Here is a 26,727-nt window from a genome sequence, read left to right on the forward strand (position 1 = left end):
CAGAGCAGTTTTTAGGGACACGTTGTACAAAGGCTTTAGAAATCGAGGCGAGACTGGAGCGTTCTGAAAGAGCCCCTCCAGATGAGCTGATGTGAAATGTAAATCTTGAAAAATGTGCAGGCAGGAACAACACATCAGCCCAATGTCATTCCATTGAGAAAGCTTTTTTATCTGCCTCCTCATAACTCACGGGAGGCACGGCGCGGAGTTACGCACGAGGAGAGGTGGAGTAAGATTCCAGCACACAACTCCGGGTTGTAAAGGACAAGTAGGTGTCTTGGAAGGGAGAATTAGTAGAGCAGGGCTTGTTTAGTGCTCCCACAAAGCTGTTTTTGTGGTGCTGCATCCCTGCAGGTGTCTGAGTGCAGCTGGCCCGTCCGGCAGGCGCCCAGCCTGCACAACCTCTACGCTGTCTGCAAGAACATGCACAACTGGCTGCAGCAGAACCCCAAAAACGTCTGTGTCATCCACTGCATGGTGAGTGCGCCCACAGCAGCCAGCCACAGCTGAGGAGTGCCACGTCACACTGCTCGTGGAGTGCCTGCAGGATGGGGACAACTCCTGGGATGGGATGGGATGGGATGGCATGGGATTGACCCAGAGGAAGGGACATCATCACCCAAAGCTCAGCTGGAATAGAATCACTGAATGAGAAGCAGAAATGCAAAGCAAGAGAGGTCAAAATCATTCTCTAGGAGGAAGGTTTGAATTTCACCCAAGAGCTGTCAGCTTGCTGTGACTTGGCCAGGGTGCCCAGAGCAGCTGTGGCTGCCCCTGGATCCCTGGAAGTGCCCAAGGCCAGGCTGGACAGGGCTTGGAGCTGCAAGTGCAGGTTCTGTGCCAGCTGCATCCTTACAGAACAGCACTGCAAGTGCAGGTTCTGTGCCAGCTGCATCCATACAGAACAGCACTGCAAGTGCAGGCTCTGTGCGAGCTGCAGGGATGTTGGAGCTCATGGAGACTCCAGTCCTGGGCCTCCAAAATAACAGCACTGCTGCTGGATTTTGAGGTAGATTTTGAGCATGAAATGAAAGAAATGGAGGTTTCAGCCCTGGTTTTCTCTGCCTGCAGGTACATAGGGTACATTTGTGACCTAATAGCAGACAAACCTGTCATCCCCCACTGCAAACCACTCACGATCAAGTCAGTCACCCTCAGCCCCGTCCCCTGCTTCAACAAGCAGCGCAACGGCTGCCGGCCCTTCTGCGACATCCTCAGCGGAGAGACCAGGATCCTCACCACCTCCCAGGAGTACGAGAGGATGAAGTGAGTCCTGCCACCCCTGCCTCCCTCAGCAGCTGGATGCAGCCACTGCCACTTTGCTGGGGGATATCTGAGCTGCAGTCATTGCCTGGCTGCTGATAAATGGAGATATTAATTGAGAGTTAGTGCCTGGGGTGGAAATAAATGGCCAGAGGGAGTCTGAGGTTCGAGGAGTGGGATAACTGCACAGACATCAGGATCTGAGGTTGGCAAGAAGTGGGATACCTTCCTAGAGATCATCCAGTGCTCTGTTGGTTCCCCCTGTCGAATATTTTTGTTCTAACCAAGTAGAGCATTGAATGCTCCTCCTTGCTTGGCCTGAAGGAGGTGAGAGCTTTGATGTGGACACGTGGTGGGAGAGAGCATAACCCTGGCTTTCCTCCTCTTCCCCTCCAAGAGAATACCGTGTGCAGGAAGGGAAGGTGCTGATCCCACTGGGAGCCACTGTCCATGGAGATGTTGTTGTCTCTGTCTACCACATGAGATCGACCATCGGGGGACGCCTCCAAGCCAAAGTAGGAGCTGGTTTCTCTTCTCTTGTGTGGGGAACTAAGAGCTGGCCAAACATGGAATCTCCATAGTTTCCTTGAGGATGTGTTTAAAACTTGAATATTCAAGTTGCAGAGTGGGCAGTGAATATTTTCCTCCTCTCCACTCACTGTTGGTGCCCTTTGCTGTGTAGATGACATTTCCCTGAAGCCTCTGCTCCAAGTGAAATGTTTTATATTTTTTGGGACACAAGCCTGTTGCTCCAATGTAATCAGTGGGAACAGCTAATTTCATTGCAAAACTGGTAAGTAGATCCCAGAAATAAAGACAAGCCTGGAAAGAAGGCCTATTTCTGAAGGTTTTCTGCTGTATGGAGGCTGCAGCAGCAGGGTTGAAGGCAGATGGAAATACTGGGACTATCTGGGAATATTGAGAAGGAAATATTGCCTGTAGAATAAGCAGAATGAATTCAGTTATTCAGCAGTTAAGATTAGGGTTGACTTAACTAACTCCTGTATTTAAGCCCTTGTTCTCACTGCTTTTTTCTTATTTTCAGATGACCAACACACAAATATTCCAAATTCAATTTCACACTGGATTCATAGCCCTGGGAACAACCACTCTCAAATTCACCAAGTGAGTGTTTGAAGCCAAACATTAATCAAACCTGATGCATAAAAGCCTGAGAAGGCTGAGGGAGAACAGTCACAGATGAAATATGAAAAGCCTGAATGTACTGAAAGCCTTTTTATAGCCTTCCAGAAATACTCTTCCCTTTTCAACTGGACCACTCTTGTCCCCTTTAGGCCTGAGCTGGATGCCTGTGACTCTCCAGACAAATATCCTCAGCTTTTTCATGTTATACTGGACATAGAAATACAGTCTGCAGACAGACAAACTGAATTAACTCCCCCATGGGAGAACTTCACGACAAAAGACATCAATCCCTCCATTCTCTTCTCCTCCCACCAGGAGCACCAGGACACTCTTGCTTTGGCAGGTAAGGGCTGCATGGATTTGTTCCCTTCCCACTATTTCTTCATGCTCAGCTGGGTTTTGTTTAATTCCACCTCTCTGGTGCTCTGTGCTGCAGGTAGAGGTGCCACGGATTCCCCTCAGGATAACATCAGGAACGTTGGGCAGAGTGCATTCTTCTCCTCTCTCAGCTGGCAAGGTAGGCAAGGCTTGGTCTTCAGAGTCAAATCTGTTCCAAAGAACACAAACAACTCCTGTTCCCTTGGCTGGAGCTGGAGTGAGGCTGAGGGATCCCACTGTAGCATTAGATCACAGAGCTGGGCACACCCTGGTGTTGCCATGGAGCGGGAATTCCTTTCCTTTCCTACAACATCCTCTTCAAACTGTGCTCTGTGGGACCATTGTTGACACACTTCTAGGGTGAACCTTCACCCAAGGCCTCCTTCGTGCTAAAACTTGAAATAAATCAACCTTGATGAGAAAATTTAGGTTAATCTTGGCAAAGGAATCATGGGACCATTTAGTTTGGAAAAGACCTTTAGGGTCATCAAGTCCAACCATTCCTCAGCACTGACCATGCCCCCAAGTGCCACATCCCCCGTGGATGGGGACCCCAGCTGTGCCAGGGCTGCAAAACCCTTTTTGGGGATGAAATTCGCCAGCTTTTACTTTAAAAAGCAAAATTATTTTAGCCAAATGCTGCTGTGCTATTCTCAGCTTTCTGTTCTGCTTGTAAGCTGATTTTTACGGGACCTTTGTGATGACCAAACTAACAGCTGCCTAATTTTATTTTCAATCATCATTTAGATCAGAAATCTGACAAAAGTAGCTCTCACCCCACCTCAGAGGATCGAGCAGCGTTGGTGCATGAGGAAAGCGAACAGTCAGATGACGAACTCTTGTCCCTTTCCAGTCAGCACAGTAATGCCAGCGGTGACAAGCCCCACGGGACACCCAAACACAGCAAAAAGCAGCAAGAGCCTGCAGCAGCACCTCCCCCTGAAGACGTGGACCTGCTGGGCCTGGATGGCAGCCCCATGAGCAAGAGCTTTCCCTCGCAGCCCAGCGCTGCCCCCTCTAACTCTGACCTGCTGAATGATTTGTTTGGGGTCGGAGGGCCGAGCTCCCAGAGCCCTGCTGGAGCTGCTGCTGCTGCTGCTGAGGAGGTTTTCCACGTGGGGGGAGCTGGATCTGTGCAGTCGACCCCGCGGCGCTCGGCAGCTTCGGCGTCCCCGTCCCCGTCCCCGAGGGTAGGAGAAGGTAATGGTGGCTTTATTATAAAAATATAACAGCATTATCTATTGCATTGTCTATAAATATATAGATATATGCTGTCTTGGTTTGAAAATCGAAATGATAACAATTCAGAGGGAGGGGGGTTTGCATTTTCCATTTCAGGGGAGGTTCCTGCCTTCCTTAGCAGACACAAGATAAATGCTTAAAAAATAATAAAAATCAGTAAGTTCACATTATATAACCAATATATCAGCAATAAGTGTTTGAGGAAGTTAAGATAAACTTTTTAAACATTCATATATCAAGGAAACAGCAAAAACTTTAAACAGTTTGATATTAATAGCAATCATTATTTTTTTGGTGTTACCTCCAGAAGGCAAAACCAGCAGAGACTGTAATGAAGAACAGAACTTTTGATGAAATTGATGATATGATGAACTGCACCCCCCGCAAGAGGGGGAGACTTGGGCTTGGAGGATCCCTCTGGGGGATCCTGGCTACCTCCCTTTCATGTGGGGGATCCCAAGAGGCTCCTCTGCTCCAAGCTGGTCCTCACCAAACCAGTCCCTGCTGGAGCACACCCGGGGTTTTGGAGGCTCCTCACACCAACCACCACTGCAGAGCCTCAGTTTTGCTCTCATTTTGTGTCCAATAGTGCACATGAGTCTTACAGAAACTCCTCTGGGGGTTTGGGTAGACCTACAGCACCATGAATGGAATTTCTCTTTTAACTTAGGGAGTTTGGACCTGTGAGAGGGATCCTGGATTAGGAAGTAGAGAATTTCTGTCTCTTGCAAGACCAGGCTGCAGGAGTGGTTGGATAGATATTGGGGAGAGGGATCTTTTGAAGGATGAAACAGGGTAAGTGCAGAGAGAGAGAAGAATCCAAGTTTCAGTGGAAGAAATTGGTCACTTGTACCTGGAGAAGGTTTCTCTTATTGTAGGCTCAGTCTGAGAGCTCTCACCCAGAGCAGGTTTTGCATACACATCACACAAGAGGTGCAGCAACAGATCAGGAAAAGATTTAGGGATTTATGAGCTCTGCAGAGGCAGAATCACACAGCTCAATTGTCCTAAGTCAGGAAAACAAGGATAAAAGCTTGGGAGATGAGAAAAGAGTAGTGACTGAGTAACATAAGTAATGAGTAGCATCATTACCACAGTGCAGAGCTTCTTGGGATTGTACCTTTCAGGATGCTTTTAACCTTAAATTTGTTGACAAGAATTTGAGTGACTTCATAGGAGCTTTTTTTGGTTAAGTTCGTTGGGGTTTTACATGGAAGAGAGAAGACTGAACAGAGTGATCACAAATGGAGTTTGAGAAGAATTGGAGTTTTGTAATAAGTGATAAGTAGGAAAGATATCCATTATTTTCTAAAGCTGTGTCTGAAAGTGCCTTTATCCCCAACATGGATAACCTCAGCCAGCCTGGAATCATCTTGAGAGGAAGGAGGAATGGCAGGAATTGCACCAGGGCAGCAACTCCAAGCTCCGGACTGTCTTCCACCCTCTCCTGGCAGTTAAAACTCCACCTGAAATGCCTGAGTACTTTAACACTCACTTTCCTGGCTCTAAATTCAGCCTCTCTTAGGAAAAAAGAGATGGGGTCAGTTTGTTGCCTGGCCAGCTATGAGGCTCTTTAGGTGCCCAGAATTTGGGAAATTAATGCTCTCCAGTTGCTCCCCCACAGTCCTAGTCTGTCTCCTCTTTGCTACCTTCAGGTATCAGATTTCCTCTCCCCACAGCATTCCCTTACCCTGAAGCACATTCCTGCTGCAAGTTCATGATTTCATTTTCTCAAATATGTTTTCACAGCCACTGCCTTTGATCCTTTTGGAAGCAGCCCCAAGCAAACTGGTCCAGACCTCCTGGGCTCCTTCCTTGGCTCATCAGCTGTCCCTGGGGATCCTTTCCTTCAAGCCACAAGAAGCCCTTCACCAACTGTGCACAGCGATCCCTTTCACATGGGTAAGAAAGGGGAGCCTCTCCCAGGGTGTTTAAAGAAATGTAAAACGTTGCTTTGAAATAGAAATGGAACCATTAAGTACAAAGTGATGATTCCCATAAAACGACTCCAAACCACAGAAACCCCACGAAACAGGAAAGAGCTTTTTGTCTCTGGACTTAAAGTATATTCAGCATCTGAAGTGTGGTAGGATGAGCTGAGTTTTGCTCAGGTCTTAGACTTAATTAATAGGCTATTTATATAAATAAAAAAAGAGGCCATGAAGAATGTCTGCCCACATATTCCTGTGGTTATGAGGTCTCCTTTGAAGCAAACTACCATTAATTGCACTAAACAAAGGCATATTTAGAGAAAATACACATCCTTTGGTGTTTTTAGTTGCAGGCACCAGCTTTCTTTAGCTCCAGTACTAACCCTAACCAAATTCACAGATGAATTTTACTGAAGAGAAGGAATTTTCTTCTATTTGTTTAAAAGTTCTCTAATTTCTTCCTTCTCACTCCAAAATTTAATGTGTAACCCTGTCTGAAACACATCCAGTCATGGATTTGTTTGTGCCTGATCATCTAACATGTGCTCCTTAGGAATATCTCCCTGGAAAGCTGGAAGGGATCTTAAAGATCATCCAGTTCCAGCTCCCTGCCATGGGCAGGGTCACCTCCCTGTGAGGTTCTGGGACTTTGTGGAGTCCCAGTGGCTCCTGGTGGGCACTGGGCTGTGCTGGTTTTGCTGGGCTCATTTGAGATACTGATATCAATCATTCTCTTTAGCTTCGAGCACTCCAACGGTTTCCATCCAACCAGATGTTTCCAGTGGCTGGGACTGGCCCAACAAAGCAGGTATGTGCCATGAAATTCAGAGTGGTTAGCAAAAAAAAATAATACCTTTAGGGAGCTCTGAGAGGGGAGAGGCAGAGGGGAAATGCTGCCAGTGACTGCAAAGAACATCTTCCCTCTAAAGATTTCCATATTAAAAAAAAAATCTGGGTTTGTTTCCTCAAGAGCCCAGAGCAGGACAGGTGAGGTGAGGGTGTCCAGGGGTTGTTTCATCCCATGTAGAGCCATGGGAAAAACCTGGGGAGTGCTGTGCATTCCCAGGGTGCCACTAAATAATTGCATGGTTCTTTCTAACCTTGGGAGAGTGCGTGTAGCCTCCCAAAGTTGCTTCCTGAAGGCTTCTAGTTGTTAAAATATATGCACATGTCACAATTCCTCTGGCAGTGCAGACAGTCTTGGAACATTCCTGCTGCTGTTCCTAATTGGGAGTGGGAGTGCAACAAGTCTGAGGCTGCTGAGGAGCCTGACAATGGTACACTCAATTTTAATAGCAGTCTTCTAATATGTGGCTGAGCACTGGGGAAGAGCTGCACTCATATCAAACAGGAGGAAAAATGTCAAACAGAAGGAAAAATGCTCTTTTTTCTTTTATATATATATATATTTTTTTTTCCTTTTCTTTTTAAGGTGGTCTAGGAATGGGAAGTAAGTCTGCTGCCACCAGTCCTACAGGATCCCTCCACAGCACTCCCACTCATCAGGCTAAACCCCAAACACTGGATCCATTTGCTGATCTGGGAAGTCTTGGAGCGAGTTTAGCAGGTTTGCATTCCTTATTAAAAAAAGGAAAATAATAAATTACCAGCATTCTTTTAGAGAAATAGGCTGAGCAGCCTAGTATGTGTGGGGCCTCTCAACCCACCTGTATGCCAGTGCTGCTGCCAGGCTTTCCCTTCTGCCTGATTCTCTGTAAACTCTCACAAATCCGTGCTTTTCCTGATCCCTGGTCAAAAATGTGCTGGCAACGTGCAGGGAGCTCAGCAGGCTCCATGGATTGCAAAGCACAAGCTCTGATAAGTCCAAACATGCTCTGGCTGAGGATGCTCTGTGTTCAAGTGCTGCTACAGGCCTGGGAGGAGAATTTGGCTCTGCAAAGCTGCTGGGGTTCTTGAGGAATTGCTTCCTTCTAGACTTGACTCGTTTTCCTGCTTTGTGAGAAAAGCTGTGGAATTGATCTGCCTCTAATTTGCACTATTATCTAAAGGTGGGATATTTGCACCTGGCTACAAAGCTTGACTGCTTAGAAAAGCATTTCCCCCTTGTTTTATGCCGTAAAAAAATCAGCAAACCCTCAATTCCAATGTTTAAAAGGCAGTTCTGAGAAATTATTGAAGCTTTCCTTAAAGCCCAGCATTGTCTGAGTGTGGTAAATAGATTTTTCTTGCCTTTGTTTCTGCCCTCAGCTCTTTGGGAGCCCTTGTGGTTTGGTGCGATGTTTGTTTTCCCCTTTGCGTCAGTCCCAGCATGGGTCTGGAATTCGGTTTCCCAGTTCCCTCTGCTGGATTTCAGGCTGCTCTGCAGGAGCAAAATAAAAACTATGCCAAGCCCCATGTCAGAGCCACCGAGGTCCTTTTAAAACACACATTCTGTAGGAGAGTGGTGGGGTTTAAAAACAAATGGCTTGGCATCCCCAGGATATTTAAGCACATTTTTGTTGGTCGTGACTAAATCGAAAGCACTTCATCCAGTTTCCATGACACATTTCTGAGCTGGGAGCTGAGTGTGGATGTCAGTGTGAAATAATAAAACACTGACACTGGGTTCCTCCCACAAACACAACCGGAGCCAGGGGAGCATCCCCTAAAGCTATGAGGTGCTGGGACACATCTTTGTGCATGGTTTTAATCAGCACAGCATGAGGAGACACAATTCCAACAGCACCAGCTTGGTGTTGGCACTGGCACAGGCTGCCCAGAGAGCTTCCCCATCCCTGGAAGTGCTCAAGGCCGGGCTGGATGGGGCTTTGAGCAGCCTGGGCTAGTGCAAAGTGGAATGGAACTGGATGAGCTTTAAGGTCCCTCCCACATTTAGTCATTCTGTCACTCGGTGTTGCCACCATCCCCACGGAGCTGTGGCTCCTTGTTAGCTACATCCAGCTTGCCCCGTTTCCCCAAACCACCTCCAGTTCCTCAAACCCTCAAAGCCAGGTGCTGTCCCAGAAACAGCTCACAGAGCAATCTCGGGGCTAAAGCCCTGCTGCAAACATTCGTGGCAGGGCTGAAAACAGAAGCCTGGGGGACTTCGCTTGGATCAATTCTGCTTTGTGAGAAAAGCTGTGGAATTGATCTGCCTCTACTTTGCACTATTATCTAAAGGCGGGGTATTTGCACCTGGCTACAAAACTTGCCTGCTTAGCAAAGCCTTTCCTTGTTTTACGCCATGAAACAACCAGCAGATCCTCAATTCCAGCGTTGAAAAGGCACTTCTGGTTTGTCTCCCACCGTGACTCCCTGCTGTCGCTCTCTCCAGGTGGCCCCTCGTTCGCCAGCAAGCCGACCACGCCGACGGGCATGGGCGGGGGCTTCCCCCCGTCGCCGCAGAAGCCGCCGCCGCAGCCCATGGGGGGCAGCGGGTGGCAGCAGGGCGCGGGCTACGGCTGGCAGGGGGCACAGCCCAAGGGCCAGCCCAGCGTGCCCCACGCCTCCCCCCAGAACAAGCCCAACTACAACGTGAGCTTCTCGGCCACCGGGGCGCAGGGCGAGCGGGGCAAAGGAGCCGCGAGTGCGGGTAAGAGCCTTGGAATTCAGCGTCCACCAAAGGGTTGGCTCCCTTTGGGTACCCCTTGGTTTGCGGGTTTGGGCTGAGCAAGTCGGTCATGTGGATTATTTGGTGCTTTATCCTGTCCTGGACTGAACTGTGCTATTTAGGAAGTACTGTATTCCAAATGAGCTTCCAAAATAATCCTGGAAGTGTCCAAAGCCAGGCTGGATGGGGGTTGGAACAACGTGGGACAGTGGAAGGTGTCCCTGCCCACAGCAGGGGGTTGGAACTGGATAAACTTTAAGGTCCCTTCCAACACAAACCATTCTGGGATTCCATAATAATAATAACAACAACTTACAAGTAACATTAAGTAACACTTTTCATGACAACCTGCATTTTCATTAAGACAGATTGTTACATTCATTAGCACTGGGAGATTGTTCATGTGATTAACCGAAGGATGTATCTCATGTAGAAAGCCAGGGTTAAATGCACCCATGCTAATAATAATTTCAAATCTTCTCAATTTTCAAGATTCCAAGCCAAAAGTGTCTGCAGATTTCGAAGATTTATTATCTGGTCAAGGCTTTAATGCTCACAAGGACAAGAAGGGCCCCAAAACAATAGCTGAGATGAGAAAAGAAGAAATGGCAAAGGAGATGGACCCTGAAAAACTAAAAGTAAGCAAAATTCTTGGTGATGTCCTCCCAGTCATTCAATGTCCTCAACAGATTTAAAACTCCAAGGTTACATTTCTGTCCTCAACCAGACCACATCAACAATGGCTTGCTCAGTGTCACTGTCTGGGCTGCTGCTCTTCCACAGCGCTCCAGCCCTGATTAGCAGGCGCAGCTAATTGAACTAATCCTCTGCCTCATTAATCCTGCCTGCTTTGGAATTCTCTCATCTCTCCTCAATAAATTGCCAAACTGTAGATCTCTTATGGAAGGGAAGGGAATTCAGTCTGTCCTGCTCTGTATGCGAAATATGAGACCACAAATTGGAATTACAGAAGGAGAGGAAAAGCTGCAGCAAAAGCCAAGCAAAGTTCTAGAAAACAGAATGATCCTCTCAAAATGTCCTGGTTTTAGCCTTGGGGAAAGGTTTTAACCTTTGGGAAGTGACAGCAGCCACGCTGAACACCACCATCAGCCACAACAGCTGGACATGGAGTGGGCAGGAGTTTTCCCAGCTCCCATTTTTATCCCCACAAAAGCTGTCGAGTCTGAAGCTCCCAGATGATTTGGCCTTTCCAATATAATTCCCTTTGCTCTGATGTGTTTTTATTTCACTGGGGCAGCTCAGCCTGGAACTGTAAAAACTATTTATGCTTTGGTTTTCACATTTACATTTTAGCTTAGCAGAGCTTAGTTTAGGTGTGCAATTAACCTTGCTAAAGAACCAGAAAGTTAAACACTTAATTTTGGCTATTCCATTAAGCATTACTAAGTCAGTGTTTTTAGCAGGGATGTTGCTCATAGTCCATCTTAATTTTCAAGCAGCGATATAAAAATTAATGGCAATTAGATAAAGGTTTTCTGAAGGTTTTCTAAAGCATTGAAATAAATTTAAGATGTTCCTCGGGGTCACAGCTATTCAAATGAAGAATAGTCCTGGTGTAATATCTAAAGTGAGGCATAAATAGAGACTTAACTCTTCTTCCTGCAGGTCCTGGAGTGGATCGAAGGCAAGGAGAGGAATATCAGGGCTCTGCTGTCCACCATGCACACGGTGCTGTGGGCAGGGGAGACCAAGTGGAAGCCTGTGAGTATGGCAGACCTGGTGACTCCAGAGCAGGTGAAGAAGGTGTACAGGCGGGCTGTGCTCGTCGTTCACCCCGACAAGGTAAGGCTGGGCTGCCTCCACCTCGGGGGGAAACCAACATTGATTATAAAGGGTTGGATGGGATCACTGATTCATTGCTGCAAACAGCTCTGTGGAAAGTGGGAGCTCAAGATCTCTGCTGGTCTCCGGAAGCTGAGAACTCTAAACTCATCCCTGGAAGTGTTCAAGGCCAGGCTGGAGCAGCCTGGGACAGCAGAAGGTGTCCCTGCCCATGGAACCATTTAGGCTTGAAGGTCTGTCCCAGCCCAAAGCAGTCAGGGGTTTGTGAAACCACTGCCAGCCCCAAGACTGTGCCTGGAACCTGCTGCTTCAAGCAGCAGAAGTTCAGAGCTTTTGTCACCGTCACTTTGACTCTCAGCCATCCTGCTGCTGGACAGCAGCTCCTGCTAAAGGAGATCCAAGTCAGACTCCTGCAATGCAACCATCAGGTTGTTTGGTTGCCAGTGGCTCGTGCTCTGGCTGCTGAGCAGGGAGCAACGAGTCCCGCTGGGACACCCCGTGGGGAGGAGGAAGCTTCCACTTGGCAGGGAATGGAGGCCCTGGGAGTCTCAAGGCTTGGGAGGATGTGGGCTGCCTGAGCTTTGCAGGAATTCACATTTCATCCAGGAACCGTGTCAAGTGGCAGCGCTTCCCCTTCCATGCAGGTAAAATCCTCTCCCAATGCCAAGGTTATATTTATTATTTAGAAGGTCACATTTATGATGCCCATGGGACAGTCAGCTCTGAGGAGCAGCAAAGCCAAGAAATTCTTAAGGAAAGCAGCCCTCCAGAGCAGCTGATTTTTGTCAAGGAAAAAGTGAAAATTCCTGGAACTGCTTGGGGATCTGCTCACGTGCCAGCTGTTGTGGTTGGGTTTAGGAGCTCTGATATCCCTCTTTTGTCTCTGTTTTTATTCCAGGCTACTGGGCAGCCATATGAACAATATGCAAAGATGATATTTATGGAGCTGAACGATGCCTGGTCAGAATTTGAAAACCAAGGACAAAAACCCTTGTATTAGGTACTTTCTCAGCCTCCACTCCAGACCCGTGCTAGTGCTTATTTAGTCTTTTGTCACAAATGTCACAGATCAACCAAACTCTGGCTGGAAATTCAGAAGTTTCAGAAAACTAAGAGCCTAATACTTATCATGAAGAACATGAGAAAGGTTTCCTAACACTTGTCTCCAGAATCCTGAGCTCAGATGAACTCTGGCCACCTGGCTCGCCCCACCAGAGCCACAGGGTTACAGTTTCTGGTAACTTTTCTATTTTATTTTGGGTTCCAGTGGGACAAGAGAGAACACATACTGGGAAAAGGTGGAACTGGTCTGTCTCCAACAAAGTGTAGCTGGTGAATTTCCTGCCTTTTTTTTTTTTTTTTGTGAGGTGTGATATGGCAACGCTTCAGTTGAGTTCAACAACTGCTGGTGGGGCCCAAACTTTTATGTCCTTTTTTTTTTTCCCTGGGTTTGGATTGAATTATCCACTTGAAGTGCTCAGCTGTGGTTTAGGCACACTCCTAACAGTCACCATTTGCTGCTTAATTGCTCATCTAGTGTAGTCTGGCTGAACAGAGCCAAAGCTGAATCCTGGGCTGGGTCAGTGTGGCAGCTGCTTTTGCATTGATGCTGTGCTTCACCTCACAGCCCCGCAGTGAAACGTGCAGGCAGAATTCCTCCAAATGCTTTGGAAAGCGAGCAACGAGTCCTTGGGCCAACAGCCCCTTGCTGGTTTGTTAAGCAGCAGTTTTGGGGGCAAGGGAGGGTGAATCCACCTTGTCCCAGTGAGGAATGAGCACGTGCTGCGTTTCCCATGGTTCTCATCAGCAGCTCGAAACCATCAAGGAAATACCAACAACTGAAAATTCTGCTGGAAAGGTTTAGAAACTTCCCAGCTTCTAGGTAGCACTTCCCCTCCTGCGGATTCAGAACTTTTCCCAGCCCACTTGTATCACCTTTATGCCTTTATCAGCTCCAGAGCACTTGGCCGAGGCTCTTGGCAGGCTGAATCCTGTTGCAAGTTCACTTTTCAGATCATGGTGTACGAGCTGTCACACAGACACCCACAGACCGGGTCTGATCTCTGAGGTCACTCCAGTGCAAATTGATTAGCTTAAAAGTTTATATTGGACCAAAGCAAGGACATCACAAGGGAATCTCTCTGTTGCTGAAGCAGCTTTCCTAGTTCAAAAGCGAGTTGAAATTCAAACTTCACCCCAGATTCTGGCGTTCTTTTGCAGAGTAACTAAAGCTAGCAGTTTATTTACCAACACCTATCCGTGTTTGAGGGATACTCAGTAGATGGGCAGGAAATAATCTGTATTTACTGCCTCAGGAACAGGTTGCCATCGGATGTGAGTCTTTAAGGCTGGTGGTTTTCCAAGACAATCCACTACTTGTTGCACTTACATTTTCAAGTGGCAAAGCTATTACTGCAAAGACAGTGTGTCAAAGTACATGGCTTTCTGTATAAAACTCATCCTTTTGTTGTACTGGTCCATTATTTACTGCCATTAACTGGAAATGTGAAACCAACACATAGGTCTCCTTTTATATAAAAGACCTTAAGATAATAGTAACAAACTGGATGTTATTTATTAATGTTTTGATCCAGTATGTGCTCGTCTTATTTAAAGAGGTAACTGGAATGTGAATCATGTTCCTGTGATTTGTTGGTTTATTGTTTCTCATTCACATTTGTAGATATTGTGACCTATGCCTATATAATAAAAAGGATCTCATTACTATAACGTACTTTTTTTAATGATGAAAACCTCATTAGCTTTGTACCGAGTTTGTCACGGCACATAACTCTGGATACTCATCCATTCACAAAATACAAACCATCATTAAACTGTACCAAAAAAAAAAAAATCCAACCCTCTACCCCACTTAGGCTTTGATTACTTCCATCCCTAATGTTTTTATGGATGCATGAAAGTATTAGGATGTATGTATATCCAAATAGTTAACTAAAAAAAAAAATCCATTCTTGTCATATCTGGTAGTGACAGAGGTTATCAATGTTCAGGTTTACTGTTTGACTAAATTATTGTAATTTTTGTAAATACGGTATATACTCGATGAAATTGTGACTGGTCTAAAACATTTGTATATACATTAAAAAGCTCAAATTAACAAATTCAGCTATCTTTTGTGCTTGTGACCACGAGATTCAAGTCCCAAATCTCCTGTGTGAGGGGTGGTGAGCCCTGGCTGGGTCGGTTTTGTCACTGTCATTATCCACAGGTTGGCATTCCAGGTGCTTTTCCCAAATTATTTGGAAACAACTTGGCATTGCTGTTCCTCAGGCTCCTGCCTTCAGAGACCCACTGCCAAACAACCCAAATCTTTCAAGCTTTTTGGGAAGCATTTAGTGGATTAAGCCGGTTTTAATAAGCCTTCTGGCTCAAAATAACTTAAAATAATGAAAAATGGGGAAAAATATGCAGCAGGGTACATAAAAAAAGAAGAGCTGAGGAGGGAGGTATCTGACTAAAAGCTCCCTGGGGAGGGTTATTGGAAAGGCTGTGCAAAATCTCCCTCTAAAAGGCTTTTCTTGGGACAAAAATCCTGTTACTGGGTCAAAAAAGGTTAGTTTTGGGGCAAAAATGCTGTTCTTGGGGCAAAAAGAAGAGTGTTCTTGGGGCAATAAGGCCATCGCTGAATTAATTAGGCTGGTTTTGGGTAAAAAGGCCAGCGTTGGGGCAAAAAGGCTTCTCCTGGGTCAAAAAATGGGAGCTGCAAAGTGTCCTCTCAAAAATCCAAGGCTTGAAAAACACGGCTTTGAAAAAAGCTGTGCCTTTCTTCGAGTGGATTAGAGGAAGGGTGGATGATGTAGGTGCTGAGGTGGCCCTGCTTGAGGCAAACGGGCGGCCGCCTCCATTTTTTGGGGTGAAAACAGAGGTTTTCAGCAGCACCCACAAAGCGGCAGCGCCTGAGGGGCGGGAGCTCTTTAAAGCGGTGTTTATGGATTCAAATCCACACAAATATACATTTGCGCACAAATATACTTTTCCTACGCACAGATTCGAATTTAACGCACACATATACACATTTCTTACCCTCATACAGGGATGATATACAAAAACAAACGCGGTTTTTCGCGAGGTTTACGTGCCTTAAACCCCACCCAGGGCAGTCCCCTCAGGACGCCCCGCCCCCCGTCGCGAGCGCGGGCGTGGCGGGAAAAGGCGCGCCCGCCCGCCGCCCGCCCTTTTAAAATCTCGGTCACGTGACGCGCGCGAAAGGGGCGGGGCCAGAGGGCGGAAGTCGCGCGGTGCCAGCGGAGCCCGGACATGGCGGGCGTGAAAGGTACCGGGGGCTCCCTCATGAGGGAGCGCGCCCCGGGCAGCGCCTCAGCGCGGGGGCGGGCGGCCGGGAGCGGCGGGGAGGGATGCCCGCCACCGGGGGAGGTGGTACCCGGCCCCCGCCGAGGGATGCCTGGCCCCGGCGGGGCGGTGGCCGGTGCCCTGGGAGGGATGCCCGGTGCCTCACCGCCCGCCCTGTGCCGTTGCAGCTCTCGTGGCCCTGTCCTTCAGCGGAGCCATCGGGCTGACGTTCCTCATGCTGGGCTGCGCCCTGGAGTACTACGGGTGAGCGGGCCGGCGCCCTTGGCAAAGCTTGTCCCGGTTCGGAGCCATTAATTAAGGCGTTTGTTGTTTAATGGGGCTCTTTGGCTCCTCCCGCAGCCCCCCGCTCCCAGGCTCTTGGCACGTGGCACTTTGTTGTGATTAAACATCACTTCCTAAGGCGGTATTTACATTTGCATTAAAATAAAAAGGCTGCGAACAGCTCTGTGCTGCCTCAGGGAAAGCGGTGCCACCTTGCTTTTTAATCTCGCAAACATTTTCCATCATTTCCTGTTTCTTTGAGCGATTCCATTTGGGATGTCCCCACCCATGGCAGGGCTGGAAGTGGGTGAGCTTTGGCTTCCCTTTGGGTCTGTAATTCCGTGATTCTGTGTCTGTAAAACACTTTGTAAATTGGCAGGAGGCTCGTGAGAGCTCTGACACGGAGAGGAGACGTGAGGGTTGTGCCTGCTTCATCCCTGTAATTTGGGAAAGCTGCTCCCGTGCATTTCCTGCTCCCTCTGTGCTCAGAGCTGAATCAGCAAAACGATTCAAAAGTCAAATAAATTAACCCCTGCTCGTGTGAGAGGCTGCTTGCTGCTCTGTCAGTGCAGGGCAAACGAGGTGGAATCGCCCCATTTTGGGTGCAATCTTCTGATCAATCCGCTTTTCAAGCCAAAAAGCAGCATTAGCAGTTTTGTTAGGAGTTTTGCACCGGCTTTCTGATCGAAGTACCTCTTTTAACTGATGGCACATTTCTCTTTCCCCCTCCCCAGTGTGTACTGGCCCCTGTTTGTGCTGATCTTTTACTTCATCTGCCCCATTCCCCACTTCATAGCCAGGAGGGTGGGTGATGACAGCGATGCAGCCAGCAGTGCCTGCAGGGAGCTGGCCTATTTCTTCACCACGGGAATTGTTGTCTCTGCCTTTGGATTTCCTATCATCCTTGCACGGGTGGAAGCAGTAAGTCCTTGCTCATTTTTCTTCTCAGATCCCACTTTGCTGGGTATCATCTTCAATCCTGCTTTCATTTCATTACTCTGCTGTCTCCAGGTGAAAATAATCCACTGAAATTTGCCTTTTTGAGCTGGAAAAAAGAACTCACATGACTGAAAAGTTTTTTTAGCTGTTTTTTTTTCCCCCTCCAGCCTTGTTTTGGCCCAACACAAGATAATATCTCCTCCTGCACCTCATGCCTCTGTCTCATGACCCTTTGCATCACTTCTTGCTCCAACTTCCTGATTTTTCTCTTGGAATTTCTGCTTTCTCCATTGAGGGTGCTGCAAACTTGGGGCCTGGGGAGGGTTAGGAATTAAAAGATAAAAGGCCAAGCTTCCAGAGCTGCCCTTGTGGCTCTCAGGGCATTTCCCAAGTTTGGCCTCTCAAAATCTGAGGAAACTCTGCCTAAATTCTTTCCTCTTTCCTCTCTGAACTTCTCTCCAGTGGTGAGATTTTGGTCACATTTGTCTGAAAGGCAAAGAATTCCCCCAGTCCCAGTGATTTTCTGAGTGCTGTTGGTTTTCCCCTTCACTTTCACGGCTTTAAACTTTGTGTACTTGCTCTGAATTTATTTGCAATGCCTGATATTTTCATTTTGGGGCCTGGCAGCAGCAGAATGACCACGAGAGGGAACTCTCAGTCGTGTGTTTTAAGAGTAAATGTTCCTTATTTAAGTAAATTACTTAAATGCAGCTCATGCATAAAAAAAAAAGCTGTTTACTTTTAAATCCGTGTTTTCCATGCCTGTGACTTCTTTAAAAGGAGATCTTTTTGTTGCTTGGCAATGAAAGGAGAGCACTGATTTCACCAGCTTTCTCTCTGATTTAGGTGTGTTTTAATGATTTGGAAGGCAAGTCATCATTTTCTTCTAAATCCTAGCAGTAGCTTGGCTGAAGTGTTTATTAGTGATACAAGTGGCTGCTAATTGAATAATTAGTCACACAAATGGAATTCTTTATTGTTTGCCTGTTCTGCTTTTAGCACCTTTCTGTAGTATTTTGATTTTTTTTTAGTGTTTTAGCTGATCTAATGCCTAGAAATAACTGCCCTGAGCATCTTTTCCAAGAGCTGCTTTGACTGTTCCATTTCTTGCATTTCAGATCAAATGGGGAGCCTGTGGCCTGGTGCTGGCTGGCAATGCAGTCATTTTCCTTACCATTTTAGGCTTTTTCCTTGTGTTTGGCAGAGGAGATGACTTTAGCTGGGAGCAGTGGTAGGAGCTCTCTGTGGTGCTGGTAATTTTCAATATTTTACAGCTTTTTTTTTCTCCTGTTCTGTGTGTTTGTATAGTTATTCTAATGTGTGTGGTATGTTATAACATTCTCCTGGCTTTACATGATCATGTAATAAATTGCTTTTTTAAATGCACTTCAGCCAAAGGGACAGTGCTGACAGTTGGCTTGAAGTAGTCACTAAAATGGGGAATTATTGTGAATTTATCCTTGAAGAAGTTTACAAAACAGAAGCAGTTTTACCCATTTTTCACTGTATTTGCATTAATTTTTGGTTTATTGCAGTGTCTTTGTACCATTGGTCACTACTCCTGTTGGGTTTTTAACCATGTAATCAAAGAATAATATGAAGATGATCCTAATTGGGATTGTTCAACTTGATCAATCTTTCTGCTTTAATTAGGATCAGTTACTATTTCATTTACATCTCATTAATTGCAATTTGAGAAAAATTGTAGTTTTTCTTAATGATAATAAAGCCAAACATAAATGATGTCAACTCTTACTGCCTGAGGAAAGCAAAAGAAAATAACCCTGCTTAAAAACCCTTCCACTTATGTTTGTTTAAAGATCATTTTCTCCCCACAAAGATATTTTCTGTCCCTATTTAATTAAAAATTGTGATTACATTTGGGGAATAACATATTTTAATGCATCTTAAAGCTGACATGACTTCTATGAAGGCTCACAAAAGGAGAAACTACCCTCAGAACACTTAAAATCACAGTTTAGTGTTCAACTCCATATTTTTGTGGGTGTGAATTGCAAGGAATTGAGTGTTCTGCTGGGTAGGATTTCTTATTTCCTCCTTGCTTTTAAAACACCCTTCTTCAACTCCTCTTTTTTTTTTTTTTTTTTTGTCTGGAAGAAGTTTGTTATTGCATTAAAACACTATATTTTCAAATAGCATTATCCTAGTAAACATTCACATAATCACACTTAAGAAAATATAATTTTATTACTTTAGTCGTGTAAGAATAGAGGGATGGGTCAGTAATTAATTACTGTCAAAAGAAGAATTAACATTAAAGGACAGTTTATTTCTGGATGTTTATGCTCCATCCAAGATATAGCAGGATAAACTTAAAAATCCTGGGAATAACAAATTATCTGAGTGTCTTCTTCCTGCTTCTGACGAAATCTGTTGGAACTGGGAATATTCTTTGTTTTAATGATAAACCAAAATTTTCAGATGAAACATCATTTCCATGTGTAAATCCTACTTTGATTTTAAAAAAGATGCCTTTTTTTTCCCTATGCAGTGGCATTTTTCACACAATAATGAGTAAAACAGTGAAATAAAACCCAGTCAGTGCCTGGTGATAAATTCTTAATGCCATTGCTAAAAATTCCATTTAACTCCTCTTGGATTGGGGCTGGATTCTGGAAAGCTTTTACTCCATTTATGTACCAAAGGCTGAGATAGAAATCTACAAAACTACTCAAGTACTGCTGGAATTTTGGGGTGGAAAACCAGCTGAGATTGAATTTTTCCTGAAAATAAATCATTCTGTAGTGTGTGACAAGAACAGTGAACAAGGACAATCTAAAGGGACCAGGAGGACCAGAAAATGCTGTTTTAAATTGCTTTTTGCCAAATGATTCCATTGTACTGTATCCCCTTTGGGCTGTGGTTGGTGGGTACCTCATGGGTGCTGAGTGGAGAAGGTCAGTGCTTTTTTTATTATTGTTTTTATTATTTGTGTTATTATTTGGAAGTAGCTACGTGCACTAATCCCTAATGTGAATTTCATGCAGTTTTCACATGGGCTTTACATTTAATGTTTAAAATTGTGTTGAAATCATGGAGATCTCCCTTAACCTCTGTAAATTTACTTCGTTATCAAATATTGTAAAAAATAATATTTCAGTGGGGTTTTTTTCTCCAGAGCTTCACTCCCACTGAGCTCTGAGGGTCTGCACTGGGAATTCTGTCCCATCCCTCCAGTGGGAATTTATTGTGGTTTCTCTGGAATGGTTTTCCTGTGTGGAAGTGAATACTGTGTATCCAAAGTGCCTTAATTTCCACACAAGGCTGATTTTTGTGACTGTACCTCCGTGGCAAGATCAGTGTTCCATAATCAGCTGGAAATCTGTGGCTGCATTTCCCAAAGCTTCCTTGCCAGCTAATCCTGTTCCTGTTGTTGGGAATGCAGTGCAGCTTTTGTACCTTTTGTAAACAGTTTTTTATGATTGCCATATCCCTGAGATCATCAAGTATTAAAACATGGACATTCAAATACATTCTACTTTTCTTTCCAAGTTGCTTACTAAAACTGACTTTTGGAATTGTCTAATAAACATACCTGATGCTTAAAGATTTGTCTGTCTTAAATTTCAAGAGGTGACAGCAGACAGGTGTGAGGGGCAAGGTAAAACATGTCCAGTGCTGCTTTCCTGATGTGGAATGGGCAGTTCCAGGAGCCATGGAAGTGGAATTAATGTAGAATGTGTTGGAAAGGTAAAGGATCATCACTTATCTCTTGTGTACGTGGTGAATTTGGGAGGTTTTTAAAGCATTCCCTAAAAAAGATGGGGTGTAGGGTGGGGTTTGAGCTTTTCCCTTTCTTCCAGGGAGCCTGGATAAAATCCATTCTCTTGTCAGCAGGGATGCAGAGGGCATCAGAGCTCTCCTTCTCTTCCAGGTCACTTCTACTGGTATTAAGGTGATGAAAATATTCAAGTGGGGAATTCTGATCTCCCCAGAGCTTGGGAAATTGAGTTATTAAATCCCCCACCATGAGGAGGAGTTTGGAAGAGCTGGAGCTTCATTTTCACAGCAGTGCCCTGAGTGCAGGGCTTTGGAGGAGGTGAGTGTGGGTCAGAGAGCTGTGCACAGGGAGTGTTTGGGAATGCTGCTCACCTTTGGCAGGGTCACTTCAGCTCCAGGCTTGGTGCTGAGCTCCCAGAGCTTGGGAAAATGGAGTTAATGAATTCCCAGAGCTTGGGAAAATGGAGTTCTGAAAGCCCCCATGGTGGGGAGGAGTTTGTGGTGTGTGTTGGGGAGAGCTGGAGCTTTCTGCTGCCGGCAGTGCCCTGAGTGCAGGCTTTGGAGGAGGTGAGTGTGGGTCAGAGAGCTGTGCACAGGGAGTGTTTGGGAATGCTGCTCACCTTTGGCAGGGTCACTGCAGCTCCAGGCTTGGTGCTGAGCTCCCTTTTTTAACCTGCTGCTGGATTTGGGGGTGTTGTCTGTGTGGGGTAACTTGGATTTCCTATCTCCCACCCTCGTTCTGCTGTTTTTCTTCAGTTTTTCCCTATCACATCCACTGGGTTGGATTAAAAAGCCAGCACAGGGGATGCTGGTCCCAGTCTGGCACTGGTTTTGTGGCTTCTTCAATCTCTCAGAAGCTGGTAACCTTCCTGAGCAGTTGTTATGACCTTGGGAAGTTTCCTAAAACCTTTGAACAGCCTTTAATCCCACAAAAGGAGTGTGAGCTCATTAACTCTGGGGTGATACCAAACAGAATGTCCTGCTAAAACACATTTCAAATTGTGGTTCCTACTGCAAGTGGTGGAAAGCTCTAAAATGAGTTTTAAGCCCTGATCTCAGTTCTTAACACAGCAGGACTTGTCAGATCCTCCTCTGTCTGCTCTGCAGGGATTGTTTGGGCTCTGATAAAGGATGGACAGGCTCTCTCATTAAGCTGGATGCTCACCAGGTACTAATGAGCCATTGATTTGTTTAAGTGGCCCCTGCAAACACGGGACCAGTTCCTACTGCAGGGCTTTCCAGGGAAAATCTGATAAAATGGGTGAGGAAGCATTGGCTGCTGAATTGGGATCAGATTTTAAAGATCAGCTGGAGACATTTTCTCCAAAGGCCTGTTCTGTATTTATCTTGTTTTATTGCTTTGCTTTTGCCCTTTATTTTGAGGTATGGCTCAGCTGTTTCTGGGTTATATTAAAAATGGGTCACAGGTGTTTATTCCCTATGGCCAGTACTTATTTTTTTTAAATGGAATTACTGCTTCCTATAGAATAGTTCTAGACTGTAATAAATATTCTGGATATTCATCTTTCCAATGGACTGCTTGGTCCCTGCTTCCTCTCCCACCCTGGTCTGCCTGTGCAGGGGATTCCACACTTGGAGTTCCTTCTGGTCACCTCTGGGGGAAAATCCTGCTGAGGACACAACAGGGGTTATAAAACATCCCTCTTTTCCCTCAGGAAATTCCTAGGGAACAGGTGGAAGATTGTTTTCCAAGTGAGATTCAACCCATGGCTTTCTTTAATACAGTCATTTAGATGTAGTGAACAAAACTGTGCAAAATGGCATATAATATTAATAATAAATACACATAATGTTAATAACAAACACACATTATACATGATAATAAGCTTTCCTTTTGCAGTTTTGCATTCAGGGAAAAGTTCTGTGAAATGAATATAGGAGGAATTTCAAATCAGCCCAGGTGTTGGGATCTGAACCCCTAATATTTTTTAGCTCTTTGCCTGCCCACAGCCAGACTGGTGGAAACTGCCTGTGTTACATTGTTACATATTTTCAGTTGTACATTTTCTTGGGGAATGCTGAGAAAATGAATTGCTCACTGTTGTGGAGTTAAAAAAACCAAAGCAGAAATCATACTCAGGCTGGAGTTTATATTATTTGAAACCCTTAAAAGGAGAATAATTCTGAGGTACCAACAGCAATGTTGGTGTCTCTGGTAGGTCCAGGGGGTCATTTCAGGTTATCAATACCTTTGAATTTGGATTTATCACTGCATGGAGCTTCATTTTCCAGTACTCTGACTGTGCTGCTTTCCTTTTCTTGGTCCATGGCAATAAATGGCAGATGCTGCCTGGGTGTTTTTGGTTTTTTGGGGATTTGGGACAAGTGAAAGGGTGTTTGAAGTGCCTTTGAAAGCAGTACTTGGAACAAGAGGATTGAGGGTGACATTTGTATGTTTTGCTTACCCTCTGTTGGGACTGGGGACTCTGTTTAATCTGGGGTTGGGATTTTGCTGCTCTGCTATTTCCCAGTATAACAGGAGCCTTTGTTCCCAGTTCTCCATCTTTAAAGGGGAGAAAACAAACCCTTTCCACCACCCAGAAACAAAGGCTGCAATAGTTGTCACTTTCTGGCTGCTGACCAAAGTCTCCCTTGGGAAGTTGATGGGAATTTGGGATCAGGAGGGATGAAAGCCTGACCCAGCTGGGTTGGTGACCCCTTTAATGTGAGTGGGAGTCACTGTCCCTTGGCTGAGGGCTGGGATTTCTGGCTGTGCCTCCCAGGAATGGGGTGTTGGATCCACAAATCCCTGCCTTAAACACGGGGAGAGGATTTACCAGCTTGTCCTTGTTCCTAGGAACACAACTGAGTGTCACAGTGTGGCAGGTTTTTATCACCAAATAAATGATGTCTCAAACACCTCCAGGATAATAAAACCATTTCCCATATAAAAAATGCCCAAAGAAAACTCTGCTCTGTTCAATTTTAACTGATTAAGAAATGCAGAATATTTGCCCTGCATACAGAAATGAATTTTATCTTTGAAATCAGGTTATACAAACTAATATAACTTAGCCAGTCCAGAGTATGCTGGGTTTCCTTTCCATTCCTTTAAAGACTGCATTCCTAACAAATATTTTGCTGCTTAATTGAAGTCTACAGCAGAAAATAAATCAGTTTTCATGGATCTCTTAAGAGCAGCCAGTCCTTAGGCACAATTTCCAAGTGCCCAGCCTTTGTCTGGGAGTCTCAGAGGTGAGCAATGTGGGAAGTTAATTAGGATGCAGCCAATCTCCTCAATTAGGATTGGGATTATTCACCTCCCTTTGGACACCTGAAGGTGGTCACAGGTATCCCTGTTTCTCTGCTCTTTCACAGGGGTTGATTTGTCATATTGGGAAGGTTTTTAATGTCAGAACAATTTTTATTAAATACAAACCTTTCATCACTGCTGCTGATCTTTGAGAAGAAATGTGTTTGTTTTACTGTGTGATGGTTTGAGTTGGTTGCTCAAGCTTTGTGGGCTGTGAGGTATTTTTAAAGTGTGGCCTTTGCTTTGGTGTGAAAAATTGCCCAATTAACATAATTTTAGTCTCATCTTCTTGTTGATGCAGTGATGCTTCTGACAAGTGATGGAAGTCACTGAATGACAGCACTGCTCCCTTTTCCTTTAGTGATGGGAAGAATTAAAACAGAAATAAAGTCACTTGGGGGGGGTAATTTCCAAATAGATCCCAAACTTTTGCATTCTTTGCAGAATTTTAAGCAAATCAAAGGGCAAAACCAATTTTCTGCCACCTGACACTGAATGCTTTTATTGCCCACGACTCTTCAGTTTTGTGTGAGGTGCTCCAAGTTCCTGCAATAATTATATTTTCTGCTCTGTAATGGGCAGGTAATGAGGTAAACTCATTTTGAGGGTCAGTCAACACCTGATTTCCTGTAGCACTTTTAGTAATCTCATTAAATGAATAGTAGCTAACTTTTAAATGGCAGTAATAGGTCATTCCTTAGGGCTGTATTTTTATTTGGAGACTGAGTGTGGCAGCAGGATTTAGGCTGGTTTTGTCCCATTTAAACCTCAAAACTCCTGCCCCAAAATGAAACCTTTTGAAATTAGTGTTATTAATCAAGTTTAATAGTCAATTTTATCTCTTATTAACCCATGTACAAAGGAATAGCAGTGATGATGTGGAGGGAAAGAACTGATGTTGAACTGGGATGATTCAGGGGTGCTCAGATATCCTGCAGCCAGCTCCAGGATGGAATTAAATAAATTAATTAAATAAATGTGACCTTTCTGAAGGGAAAACCTGTCCGCACTGAATAATCAAATCAGATTTGTGTTTGACAGCTTTCAAGGGGAGACCTTTTGCACAAATACCTGATAAATAAGGGAGAGTTTGGAGATTTACAGCAACTCTAAAAGTCCAAAAATGACATTTTAAATGTGCAGGGCCTGGGATGTTAGTGGAGACTGGAATGGGTTGTGGGTTTGGATGTTCTGGTCTTGCCTGGTGTGGTCTGAGCAGCTCTGGGTGTGGAATTCCTGTCTGATTCCCTTGGAATTCTGCTTTTTGGGGATCTCCTTGCCAAGTGTGGGAGAGCTGATCCCTGCCCTGCCCATTCCCACTCCTCCAGCCCCAGCAGTGCCTTGGCCTCTCCCTGCTCCTGCAGGAGCACCTGGCAAAGAGCTCTGCCCAGCCTCTGCTCCAGGGCAGCCTGCACAAGGCACCACTGATGCTGCCTGAGGGAACATTTCCATGTGGAATTCCTGGGGGAAAGGCACACAGAGCACCCCTCTCCATGGGCCAGCTGCTCCCAGCCTGCTCCAGAGGCACCCAAAACTGGCAATGGCTGTCCAGGCTGTGCTGCTCCCATTTTTCTGCTAAATAAAGAGAGAACAACTTCAGAATCCAGCATCCAAGTGTTCCCACCATCCCATAAATCTGAGGGCACAGCCTCCCAGTGCCTCTCCCAGAGATTTCACCCCTTGTTGGTGGGACTCTGTGTCCCTGACCCCTTCACTGCTGTCACAAATCCAGGATCATCCCTTCACTCACACTTCTCTGTGCCAGCACTGTCTGGACACATCATTCCCACCCCAGAAGGATCCATCTGCTTCTTGTTCTTGCCTCTTCCCATATCTTCCCTTCCTAGCCCAGTTTTTCCTGTTTTCCCACCCCACACTCAATATCCCTGTGTTTTCCCCCCTCATGCAACTCTTTCTCACCTATTATTATCTAGAAAATAAGCAGAAAATCAAGATGTCAGCAGGGGAATCCAGCCATTCCACTCTCCAACTAAACAATGATGAAATGCTGCCAGATTTTGGACACTGAAACCCAAATCTTCCAAGGATTTACCCAAAAATTATTGCCCAAACCTGTGCTTAGTAGGAGCTAAAAACTGGACACTATTCCAGCACTTCCCTTGATGTTTAGGTTAAATAATCTGATTTTTGAGAATAATGCAGCAAAAAAGAGCCACGAAAAATGTGTGAGGTTGTCTTTTATTTAGGAATGATATTTTCCCTTTTGGGATGAAAGATGTGTGAGGTTGCCTCTTACTCAGGAATGATTTTTTTCCCTTTGGGGATGAAAATGTGTGAGGTTGTCTTTTATTTAGGAATGATTTTTTCTCTTTTGGGATGGTGGGACAAGGTGGGGGAAGATCCTTGTACCCATTTTCAAACTTCTCCTGCTCTAATGAAAAAATGGTGACATTTTTTAAAAACTTTAAAGCCCCTTCCAACCCTTCCATGATTTTTATTTATTGTGGGCATGAGGTTTCTATTTCATCTTGGATGAAACTCATCACTGAGATATAAACATTTAAGTAAAATCCTCTCTCCATAGCCAAAACCACAAAAGTGGCCTCAATTTGGATTAAACCACCCATTTGATATTTTCTCTGAGTCTGTGACTATCACAAACTGAATTTTTGACAGATTTAGAAACATATAAATTGATAAAGAGCCTAGAATTTTTTTTTTTTTTTTTAATGAAGGCATTTACTGAAAATACCTTCCCATTTTCTGCAGCATTTCTCTCTCTGCCAGCTCGGTGCTGTGAATTCCTGGTCTCTGTGTGAGCTCCCACTTGAGAACCCAGATTGGTGCCAGCTTTTCTGAAGTGCTGCTGGAAATAGATCCCCACCACCACCCCCTGAGGGAAAAAG

At 45.2% G+C, this 26,727-nt stretch overlaps 2 protein-coding genes across 2 annotated transcripts in view; both read left to right on the forward strand.

The window, feature by feature from the left end:
- DNAJC6 (DnaJ heat shock protein family (Hsp40) member C6) overlaps positions 1–14,435 on the forward strand; it is a 30,165-nt gene extending 15,730 nt beyond the window's left edge. The window contains exons 5-18 of the mRNA XM_041483213.1: positions 355–477; positions 1,010–1,266; positions 1,661–1,778; positions 2,309–2,388; positions 2,559–2,752; positions 2,846–2,926; positions 3,535–3,987; positions 5,779–5,931; positions 6,700–6,768; positions 7,393–7,527; positions 9,235–9,492; positions 10,003–10,148; positions 11,137–11,313; positions 12,212–14,435. Coding sequence (XP_041339147.1) covers positions 355–477; positions 1,010–1,266; positions 1,661–1,778; positions 2,309–2,388; positions 2,559–2,752; positions 2,846–2,926; positions 3,535–3,987; positions 5,779–5,931; positions 6,700–6,768; positions 7,393–7,527; positions 9,235–9,492; positions 10,003–10,148; positions 11,137–11,313; positions 12,212–12,313 — 2,346 coding nt within the window. The 3' untranslated portion in view covers positions 12,314–14,435. The remainder of the gene's footprint in view (positions 1–354; positions 478–1,009; positions 1,267–1,660; positions 1,779–2,308; positions 2,389–2,558; positions 2,753–2,845; positions 2,927–3,534; positions 3,988–5,778; positions 5,932–6,699; positions 6,769–7,392; positions 7,528–9,234; positions 9,493–10,002; positions 10,149–11,136; positions 11,314–12,211) is intronic.
- Positions 14,436–15,538: 1,103 nt separating this feature from the next.
- On the forward strand, positions 15,539–20,413 carry LEPROT. The gene is made up of 4 exons (XM_041483419.1): positions 15,539–15,607; positions 15,813–15,888; positions 16,641–16,827; positions 17,964–20,413. The coding sequence occupies exons 1-4, from the start codon at positions 15,592–15,594 to the stop codon at positions 18,078–18,080; spliced, it is 396 nt and encodes a 131-aa protein (XP_041339353.1). The 5' UTR covers positions 15,539–15,591; the 3' UTR covers positions 18,081–20,413.
- The last annotated feature ends 6,314 nt before the right edge of the window (positions 20,414–26,727 follow it).

The sequence above is a fragment of the Pyrgilauda ruficollis genome, unplaced genomic scaffold (genome assembly GCF_017590135.1).
Source record: "Pyrgilauda ruficollis isolate IOZ18807 unplaced genomic scaffold, ASM1759013v1 scaffold6, whole genome shotgun sequence".
In the NCBI taxonomy this organism is placed as follows: Eukaryota; Metazoa; Chordata; class Aves; order Passeriformes; family Passeridae; genus Pyrgilauda; species Pyrgilauda ruficollis.